Below are 23,555 nucleotides of genomic sequence, written 5' to 3' on the forward strand. Positions count from 1 at the left end.
GATTGGTGTGGAAAAATTTGAAGGGAGAGCCCCAGCCCAGAGATGATTTTGGAGGAGAACAAACCCAGGCCCATAGGCAGTGGGGAAAGTGGAGAGGCCCAATGGGGTAAGATAAACAGTAACATTATCACAAGTATAGTAGTGTACTTAATAAGGAGACAGGAAAAATCCATTTGTCTTTGGCTGAGACCTCTTAGATACCCAACTCTTGGCTTTGCACCAGCCTCCCCTCCTCTCCCTGCCCTGTCTTGATCTACAGAAAGAACAAAGTCATGCTAATGAGGCAAGACAGTCTGCACGAGCCACTTCCACAAGCTGATTCACATGGTCAGCAACTTGGATGAAGGAAATTAAGCTCAAATTTACTTGCCAATTCTTGATCAAATCTGGAATTAACTCCCTCCTGTTTCCACCTTCACAGTCAAAGCATTTGGATTCTCCAAAGCATGCTTTGAAAGGGAGGAATAAGAAAGATCAAGGCATAAATAATAGAAAGAGTAGCAATAAAGATGCTATTATTATCAGAAACTGAGTTTTGTGTGACAGATTAAAGATTCACCAATACAACTGCAACCAAGTATAGCAAATAAAAAAACACTCCACTCCCTTATTGCTAATAAATAAATAATAGGGAAGGTCACTTGATAGCAATAATAAATTGGTTTCAGGATAGTGCAGTGCTGATGCTGCTTGTCTTGCCTCCTGACAACAGTTTTATGGTGCTGGTTCTTTGCACTATAACTTACAGACTTGAAAATAAGCACAGAGCCACTGCAGACCAGACAGCTAGTGTTTGGGCAGCCAATTTGCATGGAGTGCATGTCAGCCTAGATGTGCAGCTAAGATGCACTGCTAATAAAAAGCAATTTTCAGGTCATGGACCTCTTAACACTTTAGCCCAACCTCCCTCCTACCTAGCAACACTTGTTTTGGGTACAGGTAAACCAGTGTGTTCAAATTGTTTAATTCTGAGCTCAGTTCTCCTCTGTATTAGTATAACTTAAGTCAAACACTGTGGTCAGTGGCCAGAAATCTTCACAAACACTCGCATTTCTGTACAGAACAGCAAAGCACTTTAAACAACCTGAAATGCAAAATTCACTAAACTAAGAATGCAATATTCATTTTATAAAGCATAGTGCTTCGTTACAAGTAGGTTTACCTTATGTATAGAGGGAGCTTAAGTCTGAAGATGACACTTTCAGGCAATCTCTGTATATTATATATTGATCTCTTATTTAACTCATTAAGTAATGCTAATGTGCCGACTTTTTCATAACGTAAAGAACAAAGTAAACCAAATTACCTTAACAGTTCCTGCTGTTGACAAATGAAATTCCCAAAATTGCTATTTTCAAGTGTATTCGAAACACATCTTTGAAAACAAGTAGTGTCTCTTGCATGTTCACAACTCAAGCCAGGCAGGAATTTTTGAGCGCATTTCATATTTCAGACAACATCTATTTTCCTCTCTAAAGAAAAGGGACATCAACATTTTTTCATCCAAGGAGGGGCCATGTCTCAGCCCTTGCTGATCAATATCCAGCCTGCACAGGAGAGACTGTGTACCCATTTCCTTGTCTGCATGAGTAGACATATTTTGCAGGAAGCTGACCAAACTGCTGGGTGTTAATCCTGGAGGTCAATCCTGCACGCTTGGACTGAAACCCTGGCTCCCATTTCCCAGCAAGTGCTTTGAGAATAGAGGCCTGAAATCTAATGCTGTGCTTCTGCACACAAAGCAGAGTTCCTCACATTAGTGGCTATGGCAAGATTCACAGGGTTTTTTTTTTTTCTGGTAAACAGAATCCATCTCTATCTTGTTTGCAGGTAAACACACTTATCTTCCAGCATAAACAAGACATCTTGCTGTTTTAGAAATAATAAGAAAAGTTTCAAATGAAACTAAGTTAAATGAAAAATATTAATGTATATTCAGGCATGAAGAATTCAATTTCTCCCGAATTGCTTTGGAAGAGACACTAAGATCTCTAGAGGTCTCAAAGCATTTTCCCTTCAATCAAAATTAGCATTTAATTCAAATTAGATGACTTTATTGGTAAATAAAAAAGAAATAGAAATGTAAATGCACTCTAGGTAGGCAAATGTCTCAAATACGTGTTTGCCTACATTTGTACACTTTTAAACAAATTTGTGTGTTAATTTCTATATAGAAAAAAATAATACTTGAGAAATGATGGCATTCATAAATTACAGTGGGAAAAAACAGACTGTGAATTGACAAAGGGCATTATTCACTGTACACTCCATCCTCACACTGACTGACCCTGTTTCACTGAATGGGCCTGTCATGTCTATCACAGGTAAGAGAAAATACACTGGCTTATTCTGTAGCAGATTTTTGTGTGGCTATCCACCCAATATGCATTAATATGCCAGCAGTGCCACAGCTGATCAGTGTGCCACCCAAACACTAACTAGTTCAAGCACCATCCCCCCTGAAGCACAGGAATCATAAGAGCAGCACTGTGTTTAAGGGTAGCTGCACCCACCAGAGCCACAGTGTTTGGTTTATGCAAGTCCCTTGACCTTCACACTTCATTTTTCCATGTCTGTAAACCACGGAGAGATAATAATTGCCTAGCCCATGTGAATATTGTGATTCCTAATTTCTGATTAACACTGGTAGAAAAACCTTGCCATTTACAGAGCAAGAAGAGACAGAAATCTGATAACTGTGATTGCCACACAACTTCCCAGTCCATGCTGTCCCTCATTGCTCAAGCCTCTCACCATGTCTTTCAGTACTTCTGTTGAGCATTCAGTCTGTTGCATATTGTTATGTTTTCACAAAAATAATTATTTTTCATAAAATTTAAGGTATTTTTATCTTCAGACACTGCACTTAGTTCCTGTCTGTACAGCCTGAGAAACAATTTCCTCCACAAAGGACTGAGAAGGTTCTCACATAAAAGTGTCTTCTGTACTTATTTAAATAATAGTTCCTCCTACATTTTTTTCTCAGAGTCACCATCTTGGTACTGTATATTATGAACTATTCTGTGAAGGACTGTTATTATCTGAACTCAAGGGGGGCAGAGAATGTTATCAGAAGCAACTTTTATCAGCTTGGAAGAAAGAAAATGTTATGTGTAAGGAAAAATGGAACATTTTTTCCCAACTGATTTTATCTGACAATATATCAGATAAAAAATTAAAAATTAATTTTAAAAAATGCAGCTTTTGCTTACTGATACAAAATGTGCAGGGGGAGCAGGAAGGATCTCATATTCAACCAGAAAGGGCTTGGAGCTGTCTACCTCAAACAAGTGAACAAATGAGAACCTATAGATTACCAGGTGACCCACCTAGTGGATTAGGGAAAAGAGGAGTGACTGGAAAGTTGTCTAGTGGAAAAGGACCTGGGGGTGCTGGTTAACAGCAGCTGGATCTGAGCCACTGTGTGTGCCCAGGTGACCAAGGGCTTGGCTTGTATAAAAATAATTTTTTTTAAATAAAAATCAAGGAATCTTGGTTTGTATCAAAAATATGGCCAACAGGACTAGAAAAGGGTCACTCAGCACTGGTAAGGCCACACTGCAAGCCTGCAGCAAGGAAGGTTTCCCTTGGTGGAGAAGGATCAGCTTAGGGAATATTTAAACAAACTAGACAGAAACAAGTCCTTATGGAACAGGAACAGGGAGCTTATAGAATGCACTCATGAGTGTTGAAGGAGCTGGAGAATGTCACTGTGAGCCTATTCTTTATTATCTTTGGAAGATCATGGTGATAGGGGAGGGTTTCCTGAGGACTGGAAGAAAGCAAACACCACTCCTATCTTTAAGGTTGGATAGCAAGGAAATGACAGGCTGATCAGCTTCACCTCATTACCCAGGAGCATGACAGAGCAAGGGACTATTCATCCCCAGGTGCACTTCACCTTGATGAACTTCATGAGGTTACTGTTGGTCCATTTCTCCACCCTGTTGAAGCCCCTCTGAATGGCAGCACAACCCTCTGTTGTATAACAATTCCTCATCCCAGTTTTACATCCTGTGACAACTTCCTGAGGGCACACTCCATCCCATCATCCTAGTACGTAATGAAGAAGTTAAATGGCATTTATTCAGCTGTGACCTCTGGGGTGCTCCACTGGTGACTGTCCTCCAGCTAAATCTCATGTTGTATGGATTTATGAAGGGGAAATTGAGCCTGACCAGTCTAATAGTCCTATACAAGGAGACGACTGAATCAGTGGCAAGGGGAGAGTACTGGATCTTGTTTATCTCAAATTTACTAAGGCTTTTGACACTCCCATAACACCTTCATGAAGTACAGGTTAGGTAAGTGCTCAGTGAGTTGGACTGAAAAATTAAGCTCAAACAGTTGTGCACAAAATGCAGTTGGAGGCCATTCACTACTGCCCCAAGGTTGATGGCAGGTCCAAAAGTGTCCCACATCTTTATTACTGACCTGGATGATGAGACAGGACATACCCTCACCAAGTCTGCAGGCAATACAAAATTGGGAGGAGTGGCTGATACACCAGAGGGCTGTGCTGCCAATCACAAGGACCTCAAGAGACTTGAGAAATGGCTAAACAGGAATTTCATAAGATTTGACAAAATGGAATGCGAAGTCCCGCAGCTGGGGAAGAACAACCCCAGGAACCAGTACAGGCTGGGGGCTGCAGAGTGGGAAAGCAGCTTTGCAGGAATGGACCTGAGGGCACTGGAGAACAAGCTGCCTGTGGGCCAGCAATGTGCTCTCAAAGCAAAAAAGGCCAGCAGCCTCCTGGGCTGCATTAGGCAGAGCAATTCCAGCAGATCAGGAGAGGTGATCCTTCACATTTGCTCAGCCCTGGTGAGACACAGACACATTGGGAGTGCTGTGTCCACTTCTGGGCTTCCCAGTGCAGGAGACATGGGCATACTGGAATGCATCCAGTGTATAAATGGACATGGAGGGAGACATGCTGGAGTGAGTTCAGTGAAGGGACAACAAGGTATTTAAAGGTTAGGAGCATGTGACATACAAGCAGAGGCCAAGAGAGCTGGTGCTGTTTAGCTTGGAGAGGTCTTATTGATGTATATAACCTGGGAGGGAAGAAGTGGGGGGAGTAAAAATGAAGGTGCCAGACTCCTCTCAGAGGTGTCCAGAGACAGGACAGGAGGAAGTGGGCACTAAGTGAGATACAAGGAATTCCATATAAGTACAACAAAATACATTTCTACTGTGTGAATATCAAGCACAGGCATCCAGGAATATCCAGAAACAGAGGAACCACTATTCTTGAAGGTACTCAAAATCCAGCCAGATGTGATCCTGGGCAACCTGCTCTATGAGTAAAGGGGTTAGACAAGATGATCTCCAGAGATGCCTTCCAACCTCAACCTTTAAGTGATTCTATAAAGCACATGAGGGTGAAACAATGGTTCAGTTTGTTGAGTGGGCTAAATGCATTAGCTCTCTCATAGATTTTCAAACTCTTAATTTTGGGGGAATAAAGCACGTAACACTGAGAAATATGATCCCAAACTGGGAAAACAGAAGGAAGGACCATACCTATCAGATAACCTCAAAGTGGCAGGACTTGGAAGCTGGCATAAATGGACTGAAGTTTTTTTTAGCTAGGTCATTTGAGACGATGAAGGGGATAGAGGAGAAACTGGAGTAAACTACAGCAGTGCACAAGGGCAGCCAAGGAGCTTGGTCTGAACTGTGAAGTTTTCAATCATGTTAATATAGATTTATTACACCATGTGCCCGAAGCAACCTTCAGGTCATATTCATATTCCTCATCATGGTCTGTGCAACAAACTTATATTGTCATTTAACAGAGGTTTGAGTTATCTTTGACTTCTTTTCTCTGGCACAAGGTGTGCACATACTCACAGTATGTCAGAGCTGCAGTTATCCATGGTCCAACCCTAGCTCTAGCAAGTACATTGCCTCATCAGTATCCTTTCTGTGTTCCTGCTTCACAGCCCCATGTGCAGAAAAGGGAATACTCCCTGACAGAGCACTGACTGAGGGATGGATGTGCCACTTCAAGAGAGTCTGCCTTGACAAAAAACTCCTCATGACAAAACAGGGGGACAGATATTGGGGAGTCTCCCAGCTTGACCTGCAGCTTCATTGCAGAAGGGACAGGCTCAAGTCTGAGCTCAAACACAGCTGGGATTTTAAACCAAAAGTCTGACTCTGCAAGCAACTTCAACTTCCAAATGCAATTACACATATTCTTGTCACTCCTTCAGAGATTCAGAGGCACTGGACACAACTGTATGTAGGAGTGTATATTAAGACCACAACACAAGCAAATATGAGTGTTAAGGGTGAAACATAAAGGATTTCCCCAGACACATCTTGATTGGTGGTCTGTAATGTGTTGTTTTGCCAATACGGTTACATAGAAACTCAAGATTTTTTTCTTGTTTCCTTCCATTTTCCTCAGCAGTCATTAACATGCTACAGTAAACAGCTGTACATTGGTGCCAGGACTTACCCTTGAAGTTGCAAAGGTAGTTAAAAACAGGTATTGAAAAGCAGAATGTGTGCTACATCTGGTTGACTGCTGGTGGTAGATGACCACTGGTTAAATTTATATTTATATACATACATACATACATAATATTTATATACAATTTATATAAATAAATGACAAAAATGGTGTTTGAGGAAAACCAGCAGATGACTTATGATTAAAGGGAACAAAAGCTAGTGAAGATGACAACTGTAGTGAAAGGTTTCTGGAAGCAGATACTCCCTTAGTGTTTTGTCCATGTCATGTTTCACTAAACTTTGCTTAGGCTTTAGAAGAGCTAAGAACCACACAGAAACCACGGTGGTCTTCAAGATTAAAGAGGTCCTAGATGCACACAGACAGTCAGGGTTTATCCCTGAGCAGGAGATCACTGGGACAGCAACTTTATCATTTCTCCATCCCCTCTCTGTTTCACTCACCTCTTAACAAGATATTTCCTGCTATTTACCCCTTTGCACTCCTGCTCCTGTCAAGTCGTAACATCATCCATCTTCTGCAGAGAGCTTCTCCCTCACTTAAATTACTGGCAGCCAGTTTAACTCACTGTTGCTGAACTGAACTTAAAGCGGACTAAAGGATCTTACCCTGCGTATAAAATTTTAACTTCAAAATAAAAAGAATCCTTCCATTACAAATATTCCATCATGATCAACACCCATTGAAATATTTTTGTTGAAACAATACAAGTACAAATCAAATATGAAGTGCTTATGTAATTGTGCCCTAAATGACAAATTTGAAAATTAAATTGATTTCTGTTCTGAAATACTCTTCCAGTTCTTGGAAATCCAAAGGATATTCAACATCACCAGCTGAAGTAGTACCCATTTAAATGGGAACATCCACAAATCAACTTTTTGCGACTTTATATAGATACATTCAGCATATCAAGACAACACAATATTCTTCCAAAATTAGATACTCTTAGGTTAACTGCAGAGAGACAGAGCAGGTGAAGCATTCAGTGAAGGCAAGACAGCAGCATGCAGGAAAAGACCAAGACTGATCACACAAAGTAAAGCACATTATCCACCCTTTGAAAACGTGGCAAGTTTTTTTTATCACAATATATTCTTCCTCAGAAAAGGGCAATGGCATGCACCGAGCAGATTTTGTAACAAAGAAAATGTGCAGAATTAGGTCTCCAATCAACCATTCACGCACTGCCAATGTTGCCTCAAGTCGTGGTTTAAAAATACAAGTGCCCCCCCTTCTGGCCAACAGAGACTCCCAAAAGTGGCTTTGTAAGAGATTTCAGACTAATTTTAAAATGCAGTTTTGGTTATAGAAGTTAATAAGACTTGTTCTAGAATATAAACTCTCAGTCAAAGCACATAACTCCCATTAAATTCCAAAATATTTCTACAGTTATTTTAAAAAGTGAAAGATTTCCTTTGCTTATGCAATACCACGTTCTGGACTAGATATCTATCCATCAGTTTCTCAATAATGAGAATGTTGTAAAAACTCTGAATATTGCATTGTGCCACAGGACCAGGCTTCCCATAAGTGTCCAGCTATGCAAGGGTTTACTTGGTGAAGAGTGGTGCCAGCTCAGGCCACTGAAAGTGACACACTGACATCTGTGCCGTGCTCAGCCATGGCAGGGGACTTGCTCTTAGACCCAAACCAGGTTGCTTTAGGTGGTCAGTCCCCTGTCAGGTTAGTCCTTCACCTTGGTGATTAGTTCACAGATAACTGTGATGTAATTACTCCAATGCCTCGATATATAGCTCAGAAGGAAGATGGCTTAAGGGAGGGTAATTGCTGGACTGCAAATATTTTAATGACTGCTTTTTAAGTGGCATTTCAAAATAAATCTCACAAACAATCCAGATGCCCATTTATATGCCATCTGGACAACAGCATTCAGCAAGAGGACAAGAAGCCAAAGAATGACAAGCAAGCACAGTGCTTCTGTGGAGTTGGGTCCTTTCAATCCACAAGGCATGTCACTGAGGAAAGCAAACTCTGAGTTTCTTCCTGTCTTTCTAGTTAGAAATTTTTTCAGTTTAGTTCCTATATGCTTTTCCTGATGTTGAAATGACAAATTACAATATATAAAGGCTTTTTCATAAGTAATTACTCTTGATACAGTAATAAAGACAGGACGGAAAACGCCTCTGCAAGCAATGTCTCAGTGTAGTGCAGCCTCAATGAAAATTCATGGCAGAAATAACCTAAGAAACACTGAAATACACTGCTTACATGTGTTGTTCAGGTATTTATATCAATAGCTTTCTGCTTTTTAAGAGGAATACTAGAAAACAGAAGGGAAAAAAAGGCATAATGTTGTGCTGCAAAATTTGATACCAATGAACAAATTACCTCTGGGCTTTGTCCTCAGCACCAACATGGGAAATAGATGAGCTGAATTGCTTAAATGGCAAATCTTAGATCAAAATGATGGCTACTCTTGTGAATTCAACACATCTGCAGAGCCAGCAAGTTTTCTGACATGTGCTCCTTAGCACACCTGTATTGCTAATATTAGTGTATCTCATTAAGTTCTCCTTTCTACTTGCCACAACTCTACTGTCTGAAAAATTAAGTTAACAAAAAGTATGAAAGTTTCCAAATACCTGATTAATTGTCTCTTGTTGCAGTTTTTTTCCAGACTCTGAAAGGGAAAGAAAAGAAAAAAATAGTTTGCATATATCAATATGATAGGGGACATGCAGAGCAACAAACAGTAAATCAGTAAAAAAATAATCAAAACCTATAATTAAGAAACAGAATTTAACATGTAGAAATTACTTGACAGTTTGAAATGGAAATGCACCTAAAATAAATCATATAAAAGAGATAAATCTTATAAAAGAGATGTGATAGAAAGAAGACTGAGATAGGTAGCCAATCTTGCCAACCTGGAACCCCACAAAATATTTAAACATTCAAAAGGGAGAAAAAAAATTTCTAACATGTAGTTTGAAGCCTCTTAATGTTGCAAGATGTGCTACGTGACCAAGAGACTGGTAGTATCCAGCTCACAATTTGGCCACTGGAGGAGAAAAGCAACTTCTGCCATTACCTTAAAATAAAATTAAATGCCTGTGTCAAGACTGAGGCTCAGCACCAGCTGGCCCAGAGAGAAATTCTATCCTGATATTATCCACAAAGTGGCAAGCTGAATTATGGCTTGTTTCCTTATTCTGGCCTTCTTCTGCAGCATCCTTCAGCGTGCTTGTGGAGCTAAAATCAAAACCTAGACAGAACACTGCTTTTCTACACTGTCTGGGACTCTAGCAGCGAGGACACCTCAGATCTGTTCTTTGCTTTTTGACCAAAAGGGGCAGTAATTTGTCCCATTTACTGCTCCCATGCACTAGTTGTCAAAAGGGCAGCTGGTATCAGTTTGCTACTGGAGACTGTCCACACATATTGGGGAAAGTCAGGAATTTCACACTTGGCTATCCAGCTAGGCTACGTGCTCCCTGGGGGTTTTTAAAAATAATAATGATAGGACAGGACTTACAACCTGTCAGTATCACTATTAACTGTCAGGGGAGCCTGCCTAGCTCGGGTGGCTGCCGCCTTCAGCCCTGGAAAGGATACTCCATTTCAACAAAACTTTTCCATATTGATAAGTGTGGCACAAACAGAATTTTTAAAACGTCGTGAAAATATTTAAAGTGTTAAAATACAGTATAAAGACTCTACTTAAAGGAAAATGATCCTCCCTTCCCATCCCTGAGACTACTCCTCTTTTCAATGAAGGCATTATAGATTATTCAGATGAAGATGATTACTTTAGGCTATATTATAAGATTGTCTCTTATGATAATTACTTCCTGCATGCTTGTGTTGTGTTTTTATTTGTTAAATATAAAAACAATGCTTTTAAAAAACTACACAGAACTATCATTTAGGGGAGACTTCTTAAAATGTATTCCCTTGCTCACTGAGTTCATCTTTAGGAGAAATAAGATTTATTCTTGTAACAAATATTTTAGCCAAATAGATTGTTGGTAATAGAAGATTAAAGGGGTGTGTGTTTTTAGCATTCTCTAATGATATACAAGTTGCTAGGAAAGCAGAGTGTTTGAAATCTCTGGTTAGATCAACACTATTTTGCTCAAAGGTTTGTGGACTTTGAATACTGATGCTTTCCTGTTTCCCAGTACATTTGTTTTTAGGCTATTTTGATTCACTTTAAAGGAATTTTAATAACTTTCTGTTGACAGCATGGACAGCTGGTCTTGAGAATTAGTGAAAATTCACTTGCTGACTGAGGAAGGAAGTGACATCAATGAGTTTCTAAAGTCAGCCCTGAGGGAAAAGTGTGCTCTGCCAGAGTAGCCTTTCATGCCATTGTATTTCCAGTGATGCCTCAAGATGCAAATTGCATTATCAATCAAACTTGTGGTTTCTACCTCAGATAAATATAGAAAAAAGAACAGAAAGACTGGGAAAGACCTGTGCAGCCATTCCTGACACTAACAAGAAAAAGGTGAAGAAGAATTCATGGTAATTCTTTCCTTGTTCTCTCTTCTTTCTTTTGGTGATTTAAATGTACAGTATCAAGGAAAAGGCAGTTGCAGAAGTGGCTGTATGATAGAACAGCAATGATGACATGGGTTAAACAGGACAGAGATTGACTGTTGGGCTGTTAAGGATAGAAGAGAGATCAAATTCAAGGTCACCACTAAATTGAATACTGAGTTCTCCATTTATTCGCTAGATGATCCTTGTCCTCATCACAGAACAACTATGTGCATTTGGCAGAGTCAGCACTTGTGCTCAGAAGGGACCAAGGTCTGTAATAACAGACAGACTACAAATCAGGGTGGAAATATATTGGCACCATTACATGGGGAAACCTGCAAAGTCCGGGTATGTATTTTACTATTGTTTTAGAAGAAACATCACGAAAAGCAGTGAAAAAACATGACACCTACAGTGTTGAAAGGAGGTTCAGTTTCCAGCTGCCAGAGGCTGATTGTAGGGCAGGACAAGGCCATTGAAAGTGGGCAGAATTTTCTTTGTCCGGTTTCAGGGTTTTTTTTTGGTTTGACTTTTATTTTTTTTTCTTAAATTCCCAGAATTATAACAAGTCACGAATCTGTGTTTTACTTTTGGCACTCTCACTTTTGAGGAGGATCATTTGTGGTGGCCATCAACCCATCAACATTCCCCAGCAGGATTCAAAAAACACCACTGGAGAGGTTGCTTCTTACTTGAAGGACATGAAACAATGGCACACTGACAAAGCCAGAACTGTCAGAACACATCAGCCAGTCCTACAGACAATACCTGTATCAGTCTCATGAAATGCAGGTAATACTTGACACTTACAAGAAGTTTCATTTCTGGTAAACATATCCATGCTAAATTTAAAATTTTTGACAGGTTTTCCCAAGCCACTGCAATGAGGCAGCAGCTTATGCAACAACATCAAACTAACTGGGAAATTTTCTGCCACCTGAAAACTCTCATGGAAGCTGCCCAGTGGGAAGCCAGCGCAGTCCCAGAGCATTCCTTCTGCAACTCAGACTGCTTGTGAGCAGCTTGCTCTTCTCCTATATTTTTCTGAAATTTCAATTTTCTACCTGTCATCTTGCAAACTGTTCCTAAATGGGCTCAACAGTGCCACCCGAACTAAAAATCACAAGCAAATCCAAAGGCCTTAATCATAGACAAAAAACTGAAACTTTGTGATTCGAAAGTTGTATTTCTCAGCATGAACCATGATTCTTGTTTGCTGACACTGTGCTTTCCTACCATGCTAACTGAGGCCAAAATGCTGCAGCTGGATCCCAGTGATGTTTTTTGCATCAGGACTGGAGAAACCTACCTCTCCCAATTAATTTTTATGGATTTTCTTTTGTCTCTCTAGTTGCAAAAATTGTAGTGGCTGATGACTGGTTGAGATAAATGGCCTTCTTGGGCTGACCTCGAGCTATATCACTTTAGAGAAAAGAAATTACAGCAACATTGTTTAAAAGAATTCTCTGTATGTTCATACACTAATTAGTATACTAATTCCTGTTTCCAGGGCAAGTTGGTTTTTTAAAATTGTTTTTTTGTTTTGGTTGGTTGTCCATGATTAAAAGATTACCTTACTGAGAGGAATAATGTATGTTTTCTAATGTAACTGACAGCTGCAAGACATGAGAGTGTGCTGCTGTCATGAGGAATGGCAACACCAACTCCTCAGCCTCATGCACACAGAGAACAACACCTAATTATGCACTCTATGCCCTGCTTACCTCCATACAAAGGAATGGCATATTTGTGCAGGTTTACAGATTAATCTGCTGTAATTCCCTTTAATGTTAAACTACTTCCAGCTCAAATATAATTAAGATCACCAGGTACAAAAGATTCAGATTGGAAATATGAGTACACTTCAACAGAACAAAAAACAGCTTGATGCTGTTCTTTATGTTCAAATAGTTGGATACATTAAGGATTTTGACAGCATGTTTGTTCTGTAAGTACGTAGATGAAAAAACAAAGGTTTCATTTCAAAAGGCGAGACATTACTACTGCATTTAATTAGAGAGAAAAATCCCTTAAGTATACAGATCTGCCAGTTTATGTGACACGACTGCTATAAGACCAAGCAACAAAGGATTTTTTTTTCCTTTCAAAAATCAAATCCAAATTTATATATACTTCAAGCAACCATAGTAAATGTCAAAATAAAAGCTTTGGAATAAAAAGTTTGCTTCCTTAAGTCTTCAGATAATTCTACTAATATTTGTGGTATGGCAGAAAGGCAGGGGATGAACAGAAATGCTGAGTCTGTTTCTCTGTTCCCAGGTTTTCAGAAAGACTGAAAATAGTGTGGAGATCTCAGGGGGCAGAGGAGACCCTCATCCTTGCTCTGAAACTGCCATATGCATAATCTGAAGCAGCCATATTCACTTAACTTCAAGTGGGAATGGTGCTTCTAAACAATCATTTGTGCAGAGGGAATTTGATGCTCTAATGCCAATTTAGTTTTATTTTTCCAGTTTGTGAAATAAACCCTATCAACTTCATCTTTATGTTTTTAGACTTAAACACATATGCAACCTATTAAATTGTGACCCACCCCACTTTGATTACTGAAGTCCTGATCTACCAGCACAGATTCTGAGAAGTGTAAATAAATCAAAGCATTCATTTTTGATAAACTTCTGCAGCAAATTTCCATGGCACCAGAGCCTGGGGAAGAAACACTCAGGTTGGTTTTTCAGGCTTATAACAGACAAGGTGTGACACTACCAGATTATCTTCTGTGAAAGCCTGCAACTAGGCACACAAAGATTAAAATATTTAGGGCAAAACCATACATTTCCTATGTTTTATCAGCGGAATCTCTGGAGTCTGCAAGCAACACAGATCTTGCAGACCTGCACATAATTTCCTCCTCCTTCTAACAAGGAATTAAATAAACTGAAAGTGCTCATTTATACCATTGCCTTCAAAACCTAGTTTTGCTTACTGTTGCACCTCTATGATAATTATGCAACTGAATATGATTACAGTAGCCTAAAATATATTAATCACATCTTCATGGTATTGCATAATCCTTCTCAGTTGTCACAATGCCAACTCATAAGTTGCTCTGGCAGAAGGAAACATAAAAAGAAACCCAAGTTGATACTGATTGAAGCAAATGAAGGAAAGTTGGCCATCTCAAAATACTGAAACTCTCACAGCATTCCAAGGTCTCCCTAGCTAATTTTTCGTGATTACTTTTGATACGAAAACAGACCTTTAATTGTCAGTCTCTAATAAGGATGCAGAACTGTTCCCTGGGAGGTTCAAAGGACCCTGGGAAACTAAACATTTACCAAAGCTTGAGTAGCCAAATGTCTTGTGCTGATTAACATAGACCATTCAGTTTCCACCTAACAAAGTCATAACAAGAAGGGACCCCAAAGGAAAAAAAAAATTGGACTGACAAAGGAACATTAGTCTTAATAAGACTGAGGACTCTCATTCATTAATTCTGTTGAGTGTAAAAAGGAGGTGGGGGTATAACTCAAATCCATTCCTGGACCAAATCCTGCATTGACTAACATTGTGTAACTGTACTTAGGGTGACGAGATGTTACAACATAAATTAATTAAAACTTTGAAGTTTTACCTGCTCTCTGCCTCATCAGTAGTGATAAAAATTTTCAAATGAGACAGAATTGCCAGGATGCCTACTAATGGAATTAGTAAGCAGCCTTGTTTGCCAGTTTTCTTCTAGAAGGCTGTGCTTTCTGTAACTGGGAAAAGGGAAAGCAAAAATTTGTCCTATTTTTCCTTTAAGGATGGAAGATTTGAGATAGTGGAAACATGCCAGACAGTGTATTTGGTTGTAACATCAACACAATATTGATATCACGATTTGGATGGTTTCCAGCTGAACATGGTGCATATTTTCAATGCCTATTTGGCATTCATCCTGTGTCTAACAACAAGAGTAGTTTGTTTCAAATTTGTTTTACAGCTCACTATGCAATTGCTTTGAAAAGTTTTTTTTTCTTTTTATCCAACTGCTTCACTACTTTTTTCACATTCCTGCACTCTTAAAGGAACGGAATGGAGCGAATCACACATTCCTATTCATCTGTAATAGCCAAGCAAAGACCAGTTAATTATGTCTTAGTAGGTGCATTTTTTGAAATCCTATCACAATGTGCTCCAAATCCAATGGTAAAAATTCTCAGTTCCCACACTGCAAGGGCCATTGCTTTTTCATCTGAACTCATACAAACCACAAGGCTCCCCTTTCATGTTGCTAGTTACGTATGGAGCTTTACACTGCTTTATGTTATGATAATCTGGAGGGAAGGTCACATAATCTGTTAAAATACCTTTTTGACTGTGCTCCATGTCAAGATCAATTGCTTATGCAGTTGTATTAAAAGAAAAAAAAAAGGTTTCCAGGCTTTGACACAAAGGCAGTTGTTTCTGCCCATCTGTTGCAGTTTCCTGTATCAAGGTTCTTGGTACATCATTCTGTGATGGATCATAAAATCATACAATCACATGGGTTGGAAGTGACCTTAAAGATCTTAAAGATATTCTAGTTCTAACCCTGCTGCCATGGGCAGGGACACCTTTCACTTGACCAGGTTGCTCAGAGTCCAACCAACATAGCCTTGGATAGTTGACTGATTTTTTTCCAATGAAGGAAAACTGTCTGGGTTTTTTACTCCAAGAACATCACAGTAAGAGCTGTCATGATAGAAAAGAGCATGGAGAGCAACTGGAACCTGAATCCACATGCTCAGACCCCACACAGAAATAAAGCTGTGGGCATACAGCTCTCTCTGATATACCCTGCTATGCTCTTAGGCAGCTGAATCTTTGCATTGGGCTCACAGTGGACTGAAAGATTGCAGTAATCTGGCTTTGGTTTTGGCTCTTGCTTGGGTTCTGTTCATACTAAGGACATATGGTTGGCCCTTACCAGATGGGGAATATTAGTGCAGTTTTAATTTGCAGTCCAATTAACCACCTCAAGGCAAAGCCTCATAGAGTCATCATCATTCTGGTGGTCATTGTGGTCAACTGTTGGTTTTTCCCAAGTAGCAAAGATAAGTTGATCTCCACCTCTGGAGCACACTATTTCGATATAATCTTAATTAGAACACCCTGGAAATGGCATATGAAGGTACCAGTACCAATGGGAAGCAGCACACAAGCCCAGAGAAACTTATTTTGACTCACCTGCCAGGATAACTGCCCCACAAACAGCTGAGCTACAAAGTTTCTCTAGTGTGAATCAGTAGTGCAAGCAAGTTAAGTACACAGCAAGCCCAAACAGGGATGGAAAAATCCAGCTTCTTGGCACTAAATACAAAGTAGAGCCCCACAGCAAAGTCACCATGGGAAGCCTCAGTCTACAGTTTCTGCATTTCAGAAATAAAAAGAAGATGAAATGTCTGTACAACATAAGGCCAGGAAGTGACCGGTGGTGATGAGAGCAAATATTCTTTTAATTTACTACTCATTCTGCGTTATGCCTACATAAACAAACTGTACTTGTTTAAATCTTCCCTGTTTCTTTGTTTAGGGTCTAAATGTGACACTCTAAGGCATGCTCTTAGCAGAATGGCCTCAAACAACTTCTCTGAAATCATTCCAGTTAGAAGTAGAGTATTCCCCAGTGAGAACCTGAGAGTAACAGAAAGACACTACTCACATTTACGAGGAATAATCTGTAATTAATCCACTAGTAAAGAAGAGAAAGGAAAAAGGAAAAGGTGTAATAGGAAGCTTATGAAATAAAACTTAAACAACTGGAAAAGTAAAAAAAATTCAGTAAATCAAATAATTTTATAGTGAAAGAAAATTAGGTGAAGAAAGGCAAAGAGAAACAAAAGCTAGAACATAACCTTTTCTAATGCATGGCTTTGAATTAAAATTGGTCAGATACAAGCCAAAAACCTACAGCAATCAGTTGCTGCAGGGAGTGCAAATTTATCTACATTTTGTATAACTGGAATATGACCTTTTATGACCAAATCTTGTGGTTGACTTCAGCTGCAGCTATTGGAAGTCATTTGTAAAAGGTCATCCATGACTGAGAACATAATATGAATCCAAGATGCACAAGGATTCAGGTTTGTGCTACTCAAAAGAACTTGGGGAAGGAGAAAGAGGGCAGGAAACTCATCCACTGCTACAGATTCAGTTCTCAAATGGATTTATAGTTTGGTAATAGCAATTAATCTAAATAATCAATTTCCAATATGTGAATGCAAATTATGAGAGGATACACAGTTTTTATGCTTGTCATTTATGACTACATTACTTAAATATTACCAAAGGAGATTATATTATCAAACAAGGCTACTTATTTAGTAATGTAACTTGAGTCAATTTTTGTTGTCTAGAGCATGGTAGAACCTCTTCTTCCCACAGATTCTCCACTACAAGAAAAAATTATGGACCTTCAGTTCTTATTGTTATAAAGAAATAAGATTCTTAGGCAAAGATAGTTTGTAGCCCTAAATAATACATTTATCTGACTTTACTCATATGACCTTACACAACCTTAGCACTCTTTTTTTTTTGGTTTTTTTAGTTTGTTTTTGTTTTTTTTTTTTTTTACTTTTTCGCTTGATTTTTGACAAAAACCATGATATTTTAGGGAGCTCCTTATAAGAATAGCTGATAATGATGCACAAGTAATCCTCAACAAGAAAAGTACAATGATATATAAAAACATGTAAGGTCATTAGTCATGTTCTCTGAACATCAGAAAATTCAAACTATCATTCAGGTAGTTGATGAGGGAAAAGAAAAATTATACAATACTTTATGCATAGAAGTAAAAGAAAATTCCTGTTAGAGAGAACTGTCAGCAATTATTTAACCATGATCTCATGACAACACTTCCCCAGAAACCTAAAATCAATTCAGAAGGCCAGTCTGTGAAGGATTCACCACCACTATATGAGAGTACATTTAAAATTATGCAAAAAATACTCTTTTATGCTTGTTGTCTGTAAAGACAAACTTGTAGCTCAGGCTTGCAATCTGCCCTACCATTAGCTTTGGGCAGCTGTGTAGCACTGAGTATATATTGCACCCACTATGGATAATTGCAGCTGCCTCCTTGCCCACAGGTGAAACACCCCGATGCTCCAAGCCTCACAAACAGCACCATACTCTGCTTGGGAAGAGCCTTTTGCTCACTTTAGGAATGCCTGTTGTGCCTCCCTTTGTGTGCCATCCCGGCTACACCAATGAGGATACTGGCTGTGCTCAGAAGTGGAAAGCAAGGGTGATGAAGCAAGTTCAGCTGGAGAAATCTTTGTGAGAACTGAACTCAACATATATCACTGAAAACATAGGTAAATGTTTCTTTTTAATTAAGCAAAGACTCAAAATAACAGCAGTAAGGTGGCGTATGGTAAGGTTTTCTGTACCCAGAAAATGCAAAGTACCCCAACACCAAAAGCATGAATGCTGCACTGCATCAGTTTGATCACTTGGGCAGGGTGTAAGTAGATGCTCTCAGGTACAACACATCCTTTCCTTGCACAGAAGGTAAAATAGGCTTTAAAACCACACCTGCAGGTTTTGTACATGCCAGCAATTTCTGCCCACAGAACATACTGCTGGTGCTTGCAAAGGACCACAGGTACATACCAAAAGCTGGTGCTGAGGCACAATTTGCATCCATAAACGTGCAGGTGCAGTTCTGTGGAGATCTAGGAGAAGCATGTGACCACACAGCCAATAACTACTACTTACACAGCAGCCTTCAGACAACAATCTTTCCATAGGATGTGCCATGCCAGGCACTGCAAGGAGAGGCAGAATTCACAGCTGAAATTGCAGCTGTGTTCATGACTGGCAGACTGATTTAAGAAACAAGCCTACCCAGTCCTGGTTTGCAAACCATGGGTGTGTACTAATACTGGCAGCTCTGATGATACCCCAGACTGAGGGCAAGATTAATGTGTCAGCTACAAAGGCGGAAAAATTTCTGAGTCCTTTGCACCAAGTGATTCAACATGGTTTTCTGTGACTGAAAGAACCCACCTTGTTTATTTTTCCCTAGTGAACCACATTCTTTTCCAGGCATTAAAATTAATTCTACAAGCTTGACATGAATCAGCATGAGAATTACTGACCAAGTAAGTATTAAGTGACACACTCCCATAATATGGTGACTTTATTCACATGTACATTACTGATTTCTAATGAAGTGAGCACTCAGGATGAGACATTTCTCTTTTCATCTGACAGGAGATCACACTCAATATTGTATGTGATTACCAACTTGGCAATGACTTCTTGCTAACTGCAAGGACAAGGTCTTCACATATGTCTGTAGACTAAGGGAAAAAGGCATATTTCTGTTTAGCTTATTATTAATATTTAGTTCTAATAAACATAACACTTTATATGAAACGTGATTAAAGAATGTGAAAAGAAACACAAATGAAATGTGGAAAAATTATCTTCAAATTAGAAGTTATTTTGGACTAAAGCCTCACCAATTGTGATTGCTTAAATATGTAGTGAAGGGTAAAAAGCAGTTTGAGACGAGTGACTTTCCTGCCTTCCAAGGGATCTAAAAAAAATGTGATAACTGAGCATCCACCCCCCACATAACTTTTGGGCATCACTAACATACTGACCTATTGCTATAATTAAAGTAATTTGTATACTGTGGTTTGTTTATAATTTAAAGGCTGCGTCCAAATGTTGCAAGCATGTGAGATGCAAATCTTCAGCGAAATTACTTTTACATATTGATGTTGCTAGCAGGGAGTGAAAGAAATGCTTAATATTTTTAAATGGCTGGTTAATTAGATGTACAGTCAGAGACTCTGGAAGAACAGAGATGCAAATTGCTCAGAGCTTCATATTTCTTCTCTTCATCAAGCACATCAGCATGTTCCTACTTCCAATACTTTTTGTCCCATGGATTACATAACTAGCTCTCAGAATCATATTAAAACAGAAACACTGCTGGTTGCAACTGTATAGAACCAAGCTTAGGTTAAACATAGCAACAAATTATTGTAGTAATGGAAGCTAGGCTTATCAATCATAGGAGAAAGCAAGACAGACAGAAAAAAAAGTTATAAAAAAATCCCTTAGTTTTTAATTCTCGTTTCTGCGAAGAGACTAGACCAATTCGACAAATCCAGTGTGGACCACTATTTTCTTTCTGGAAAACTTATGCCATCATGCAGGCACGTACACACACTCAAGACCCAAACAATCTTAGCTAAAAATACCCCTTTATAGAAGCTACAGACAAACAACGTTTCTTAGGGTTTGCTTTCATGATTGGTTTGAGCTTCCCAATGCCCAGCCCTTGCTGCAGCTGAAGGGATGTGCTCTTCCTCCTCCCATGTGCTGGCCACCAGTGCAACTGCACTGCAGGGTCAAGACACACCACAGCTCTGACTCAGCTAAAAATTCTCATCTTGCCTGATAGGCTGATTTTCAACCATATGAGCTCAGAGCAGCCACATCAGCTGTGCAGATCAAGACACCTGGCTGGAAACAACAGTGGGGACAATGAGAAGTCCCCATATGGGAAGCTCATGTGTAGATCAGCATAAACCTCCTATAATCCCGTATCCTCAAAGTCCTTATCTACGCAGCTGCTTCAGCTCCCTCAGCATCAGAACACCCAGGTTTGTATCAAATGACCGAATAGTTCAGATGCACAATAATAACAACTCTCTTGACAAACAGCTGTTTTCTTTTAGGGCTTGCATTGTATGGGACTATCGGTTTTTTTCCCATTTTTTTATACTCAGATACATCATTTATTTGGCTTTCCAAAAGTTATTTGATAATATCTCTCTCACAAGATTTCTTAAGGAAACCTAGCAGGCACAGAACTAGAGTGAACACCTTTGCAAAGATTTGGAAATGCAACTGTCAAAATTAGGAAACAGGGCATAGGAATATGAGACAGGACAGTCAATTTCACTGTGGGAGAAAATCTCCAGTGGAGTCTTGCTGCCTCATGTTGAGGATATTGATGTTCTTCAGCCTGTTCTGAAATCACCTGAGAAAGGGAGCAAACAGTGAAGGGACAATGTTTGCTGATGACATTAAGCTATTTGGGATAGAAATGACGGAGGCTAAAGAACTTTCTTTGAGAGTAGGATCATAATAAAATGACATATGATAATATGATATACAAAATTATGCTAGAAATCTTTTAGGGGAAAGCTTAATTTAGACTCAAAAGCAGTGGACTTTGAACTGAGTTACAAGTGCACTGCTACTCAGGAATGAGATCTTCGGGTGGTAAAACTTCTGTCTAAATGTCATCTTCCTACTCACCAGAAGAGAAAGCAAATTGAACACCAGAGAAAATCTAAAAGGCAACTACTGTTTTTCTGCATATTCACACACTTGCATCTTAAATATTATCTGCAATTCTGATCCTTCCACTCATGTAACAGAGCTGAAGAAGTAAAGAGGTTGGACTGAAAGTATAAACTGGCTTACAAGGAGCAACAACTATGAAACCTGGCAAAGCAATGATCCAGAGGAGATATGATAGGGAACTGTAAAACTATGAGTGACATGGAAGGGGTGAATCAGAACTGACTGTCTGCTGCCCATTGTAACACAAGGCTGGGGGCATCAGATGAAGCAGGCAGATGGCAGGTGGAAAACAAACATGAGGAAGCAGCTCTCCATGCAACTGAGAAAGGAAACTCAGGAACTCTTTGCCAGGGGATGTTACAGATGCTAAAACTTTACATGGATTCAGGGGACAACTGAACAAGCTGAGAGACGGGAAATCCTTTTGGGGCGGATAAACAAACAAAAACCACCTCTGGCACAGGAAGTTTCTGAAACACAAACTGCTGGAGTTTGAGAAAGTAACGTGAGAAGGTTTCACTTTGCTGCTAGGATATTGAGCAAGACAGAGCTCTGGTCTCAGGCAGTGTTGCTGCTGTGTGCATGTCTAACAACACACGAAAGTTAAAAAAGAAAAACACTGATTTAAATACTTCAGAGTCTGGACACCCTCAATAACAACATGCACCACCTGCACGTGCTGTTGACCATTCCTGTTGAGTCTCCAACTACAGAAGACTGACCAACGCTTAAATAAATTTCCAAGAAATAGGAGGAACAGACTCACTGAATATTAAAAGCACTAGACTCTATGTGCAATGAAAAAGAAACAAACACAATGATCTCAGTGCCTTTTGATGTCACCTGGAAAGTTTACTGTGAGCAAGAGACTGACCTGCAGTATCCTAAGGTAGATGCTAACACCACACCATTCTGTTATGCCACAGGCTGGGAACACAAAGGGTTTAGAAGGCATTAGAGGAAATTTTTACCACCTATCAATTTTCTGGTTTACTGGTTCTGCTTCCTTGGAACTACACAAAAATCACTAGAGAAAAACAAATGAGCCTTTTTGAGAAGTGAGCTGAGTTTTGTTCATAAGGCAGATATTAATTTAAAGAATACAAACAGCCCAACAGCCATTAAAATGAACTCTTAAGCACTATTTCTAATTATACTGCATTGATTAAACACAATTATATTTTAATTAAGCTTTGTTCATACCATCATCCTCCTATGTTTTTTCTCTGTCTAGAGGAGGTAATTAATCTCTTTTTCTAGAGATTCATTTTCATGCCAAATAATGCTTATCACTTCATTTATTTTAAAAGCAGAAGACAAAATCTTTGCAAGACATGAATTGTCTTGGCTGTGTTACACAAAATCAGCTGTCTGCTTCAAAGTTCACCTGCATGGAGAACCCCAGTCAATGCCTGCACTGTTTTCATTGCTGGTTTTTAAGTCCTACCAAGAGGCTCACTTTTAGCATTCTAAGCTGCTACAGCTGCAGTTGCTGAGTTATGTTAACAGATTGTGTGAGTGCTCCCAGTCTATTTCCATGTAAAATCAGGTTACCAATAATCTGGGCTGAGGAGCAGCCTTGTGGTTTGCCCAGCACTGGGGCTATGGAGAAGAGATGCTGAATGTTAGCACCTACTGCCCTCTGCCTGCTCCACATAAAAAGCTTAGGCAGCAAAACTAGAGAAAACTTCCCTTTCCAATTTTTAAAATACTTGGTCTTACCACTCTGATTGGAACTGGTTTTTAATCTATTTCTTTTGATTACAAGAGTAGGAAGTGTTATTCTCCTCTGCATTGCAGTCTAGGTAGGGATTGCCATTACAAAATGTGCAGATAAATACTGCTTGCATAATTTTATCCTGTTTTCATAAAACATAATTATAAATTTCTCTTAGCATTCAGTGGGATCACGAATTCAGAGGTTCACCATATCTTTCCAGGAAACGTGGTGGGAGGTGTACTGCAGCAAAGTTCATCATGACAGACAGAGAAAAAAGAAGTCCAGGTCGTAAATCCTTGCCCTGCAATATGATCCATGTAGTGAAACACTCATACAGGCCATCTGAGCACCTGGCACGCACTACAAAGAGACAGACCTACACAGATAAGACTGCACCATCAAGGACAAAGTTCCTATAAGCCATAGCAGACAGCCAGCACCATGAATGGGGACCCAGAAAAAGTCTGTCTCAATGGTTTTGACCTTGTATTCAGCTTAAGCGATAATCCACAGTTATCGACT

The 23,555-nt window shown here is 39.4% G+C and overlaps 1 protein-coding gene across 1 annotated transcript in view; it reads right to left on the reverse strand.

The window, feature by feature from the left end:
* CHST9 (carbohydrate sulfotransferase 9) overlaps positions 1-23,555 on the reverse strand; it is an 85,677-nt gene that overhangs the window by 7,448 nt on the left and 54,674 nt on the right. The window contains exon 5 of the mRNA XM_031066608.1: positions 9,066-9,128. Within this exon, the coding sequence (XP_030922468.1) occupies positions 9,066-9,128 (63 nt within the window). The remainder of the gene's footprint in view (positions 1-9,065; positions 9,129-23,555) is intronic.

The sequence above is a fragment of the Geospiza fortis genome, unplaced genomic scaffold (genome assembly GCF_000277835.1).
Source record: "Geospiza fortis unplaced genomic scaffold, GeoFor_1.0 scaffold53, whole genome shotgun sequence".
Classification (NCBI taxonomy): Eukaryota; Metazoa; Chordata; class Aves; order Passeriformes; family Thraupidae; genus Geospiza; species Geospiza fortis.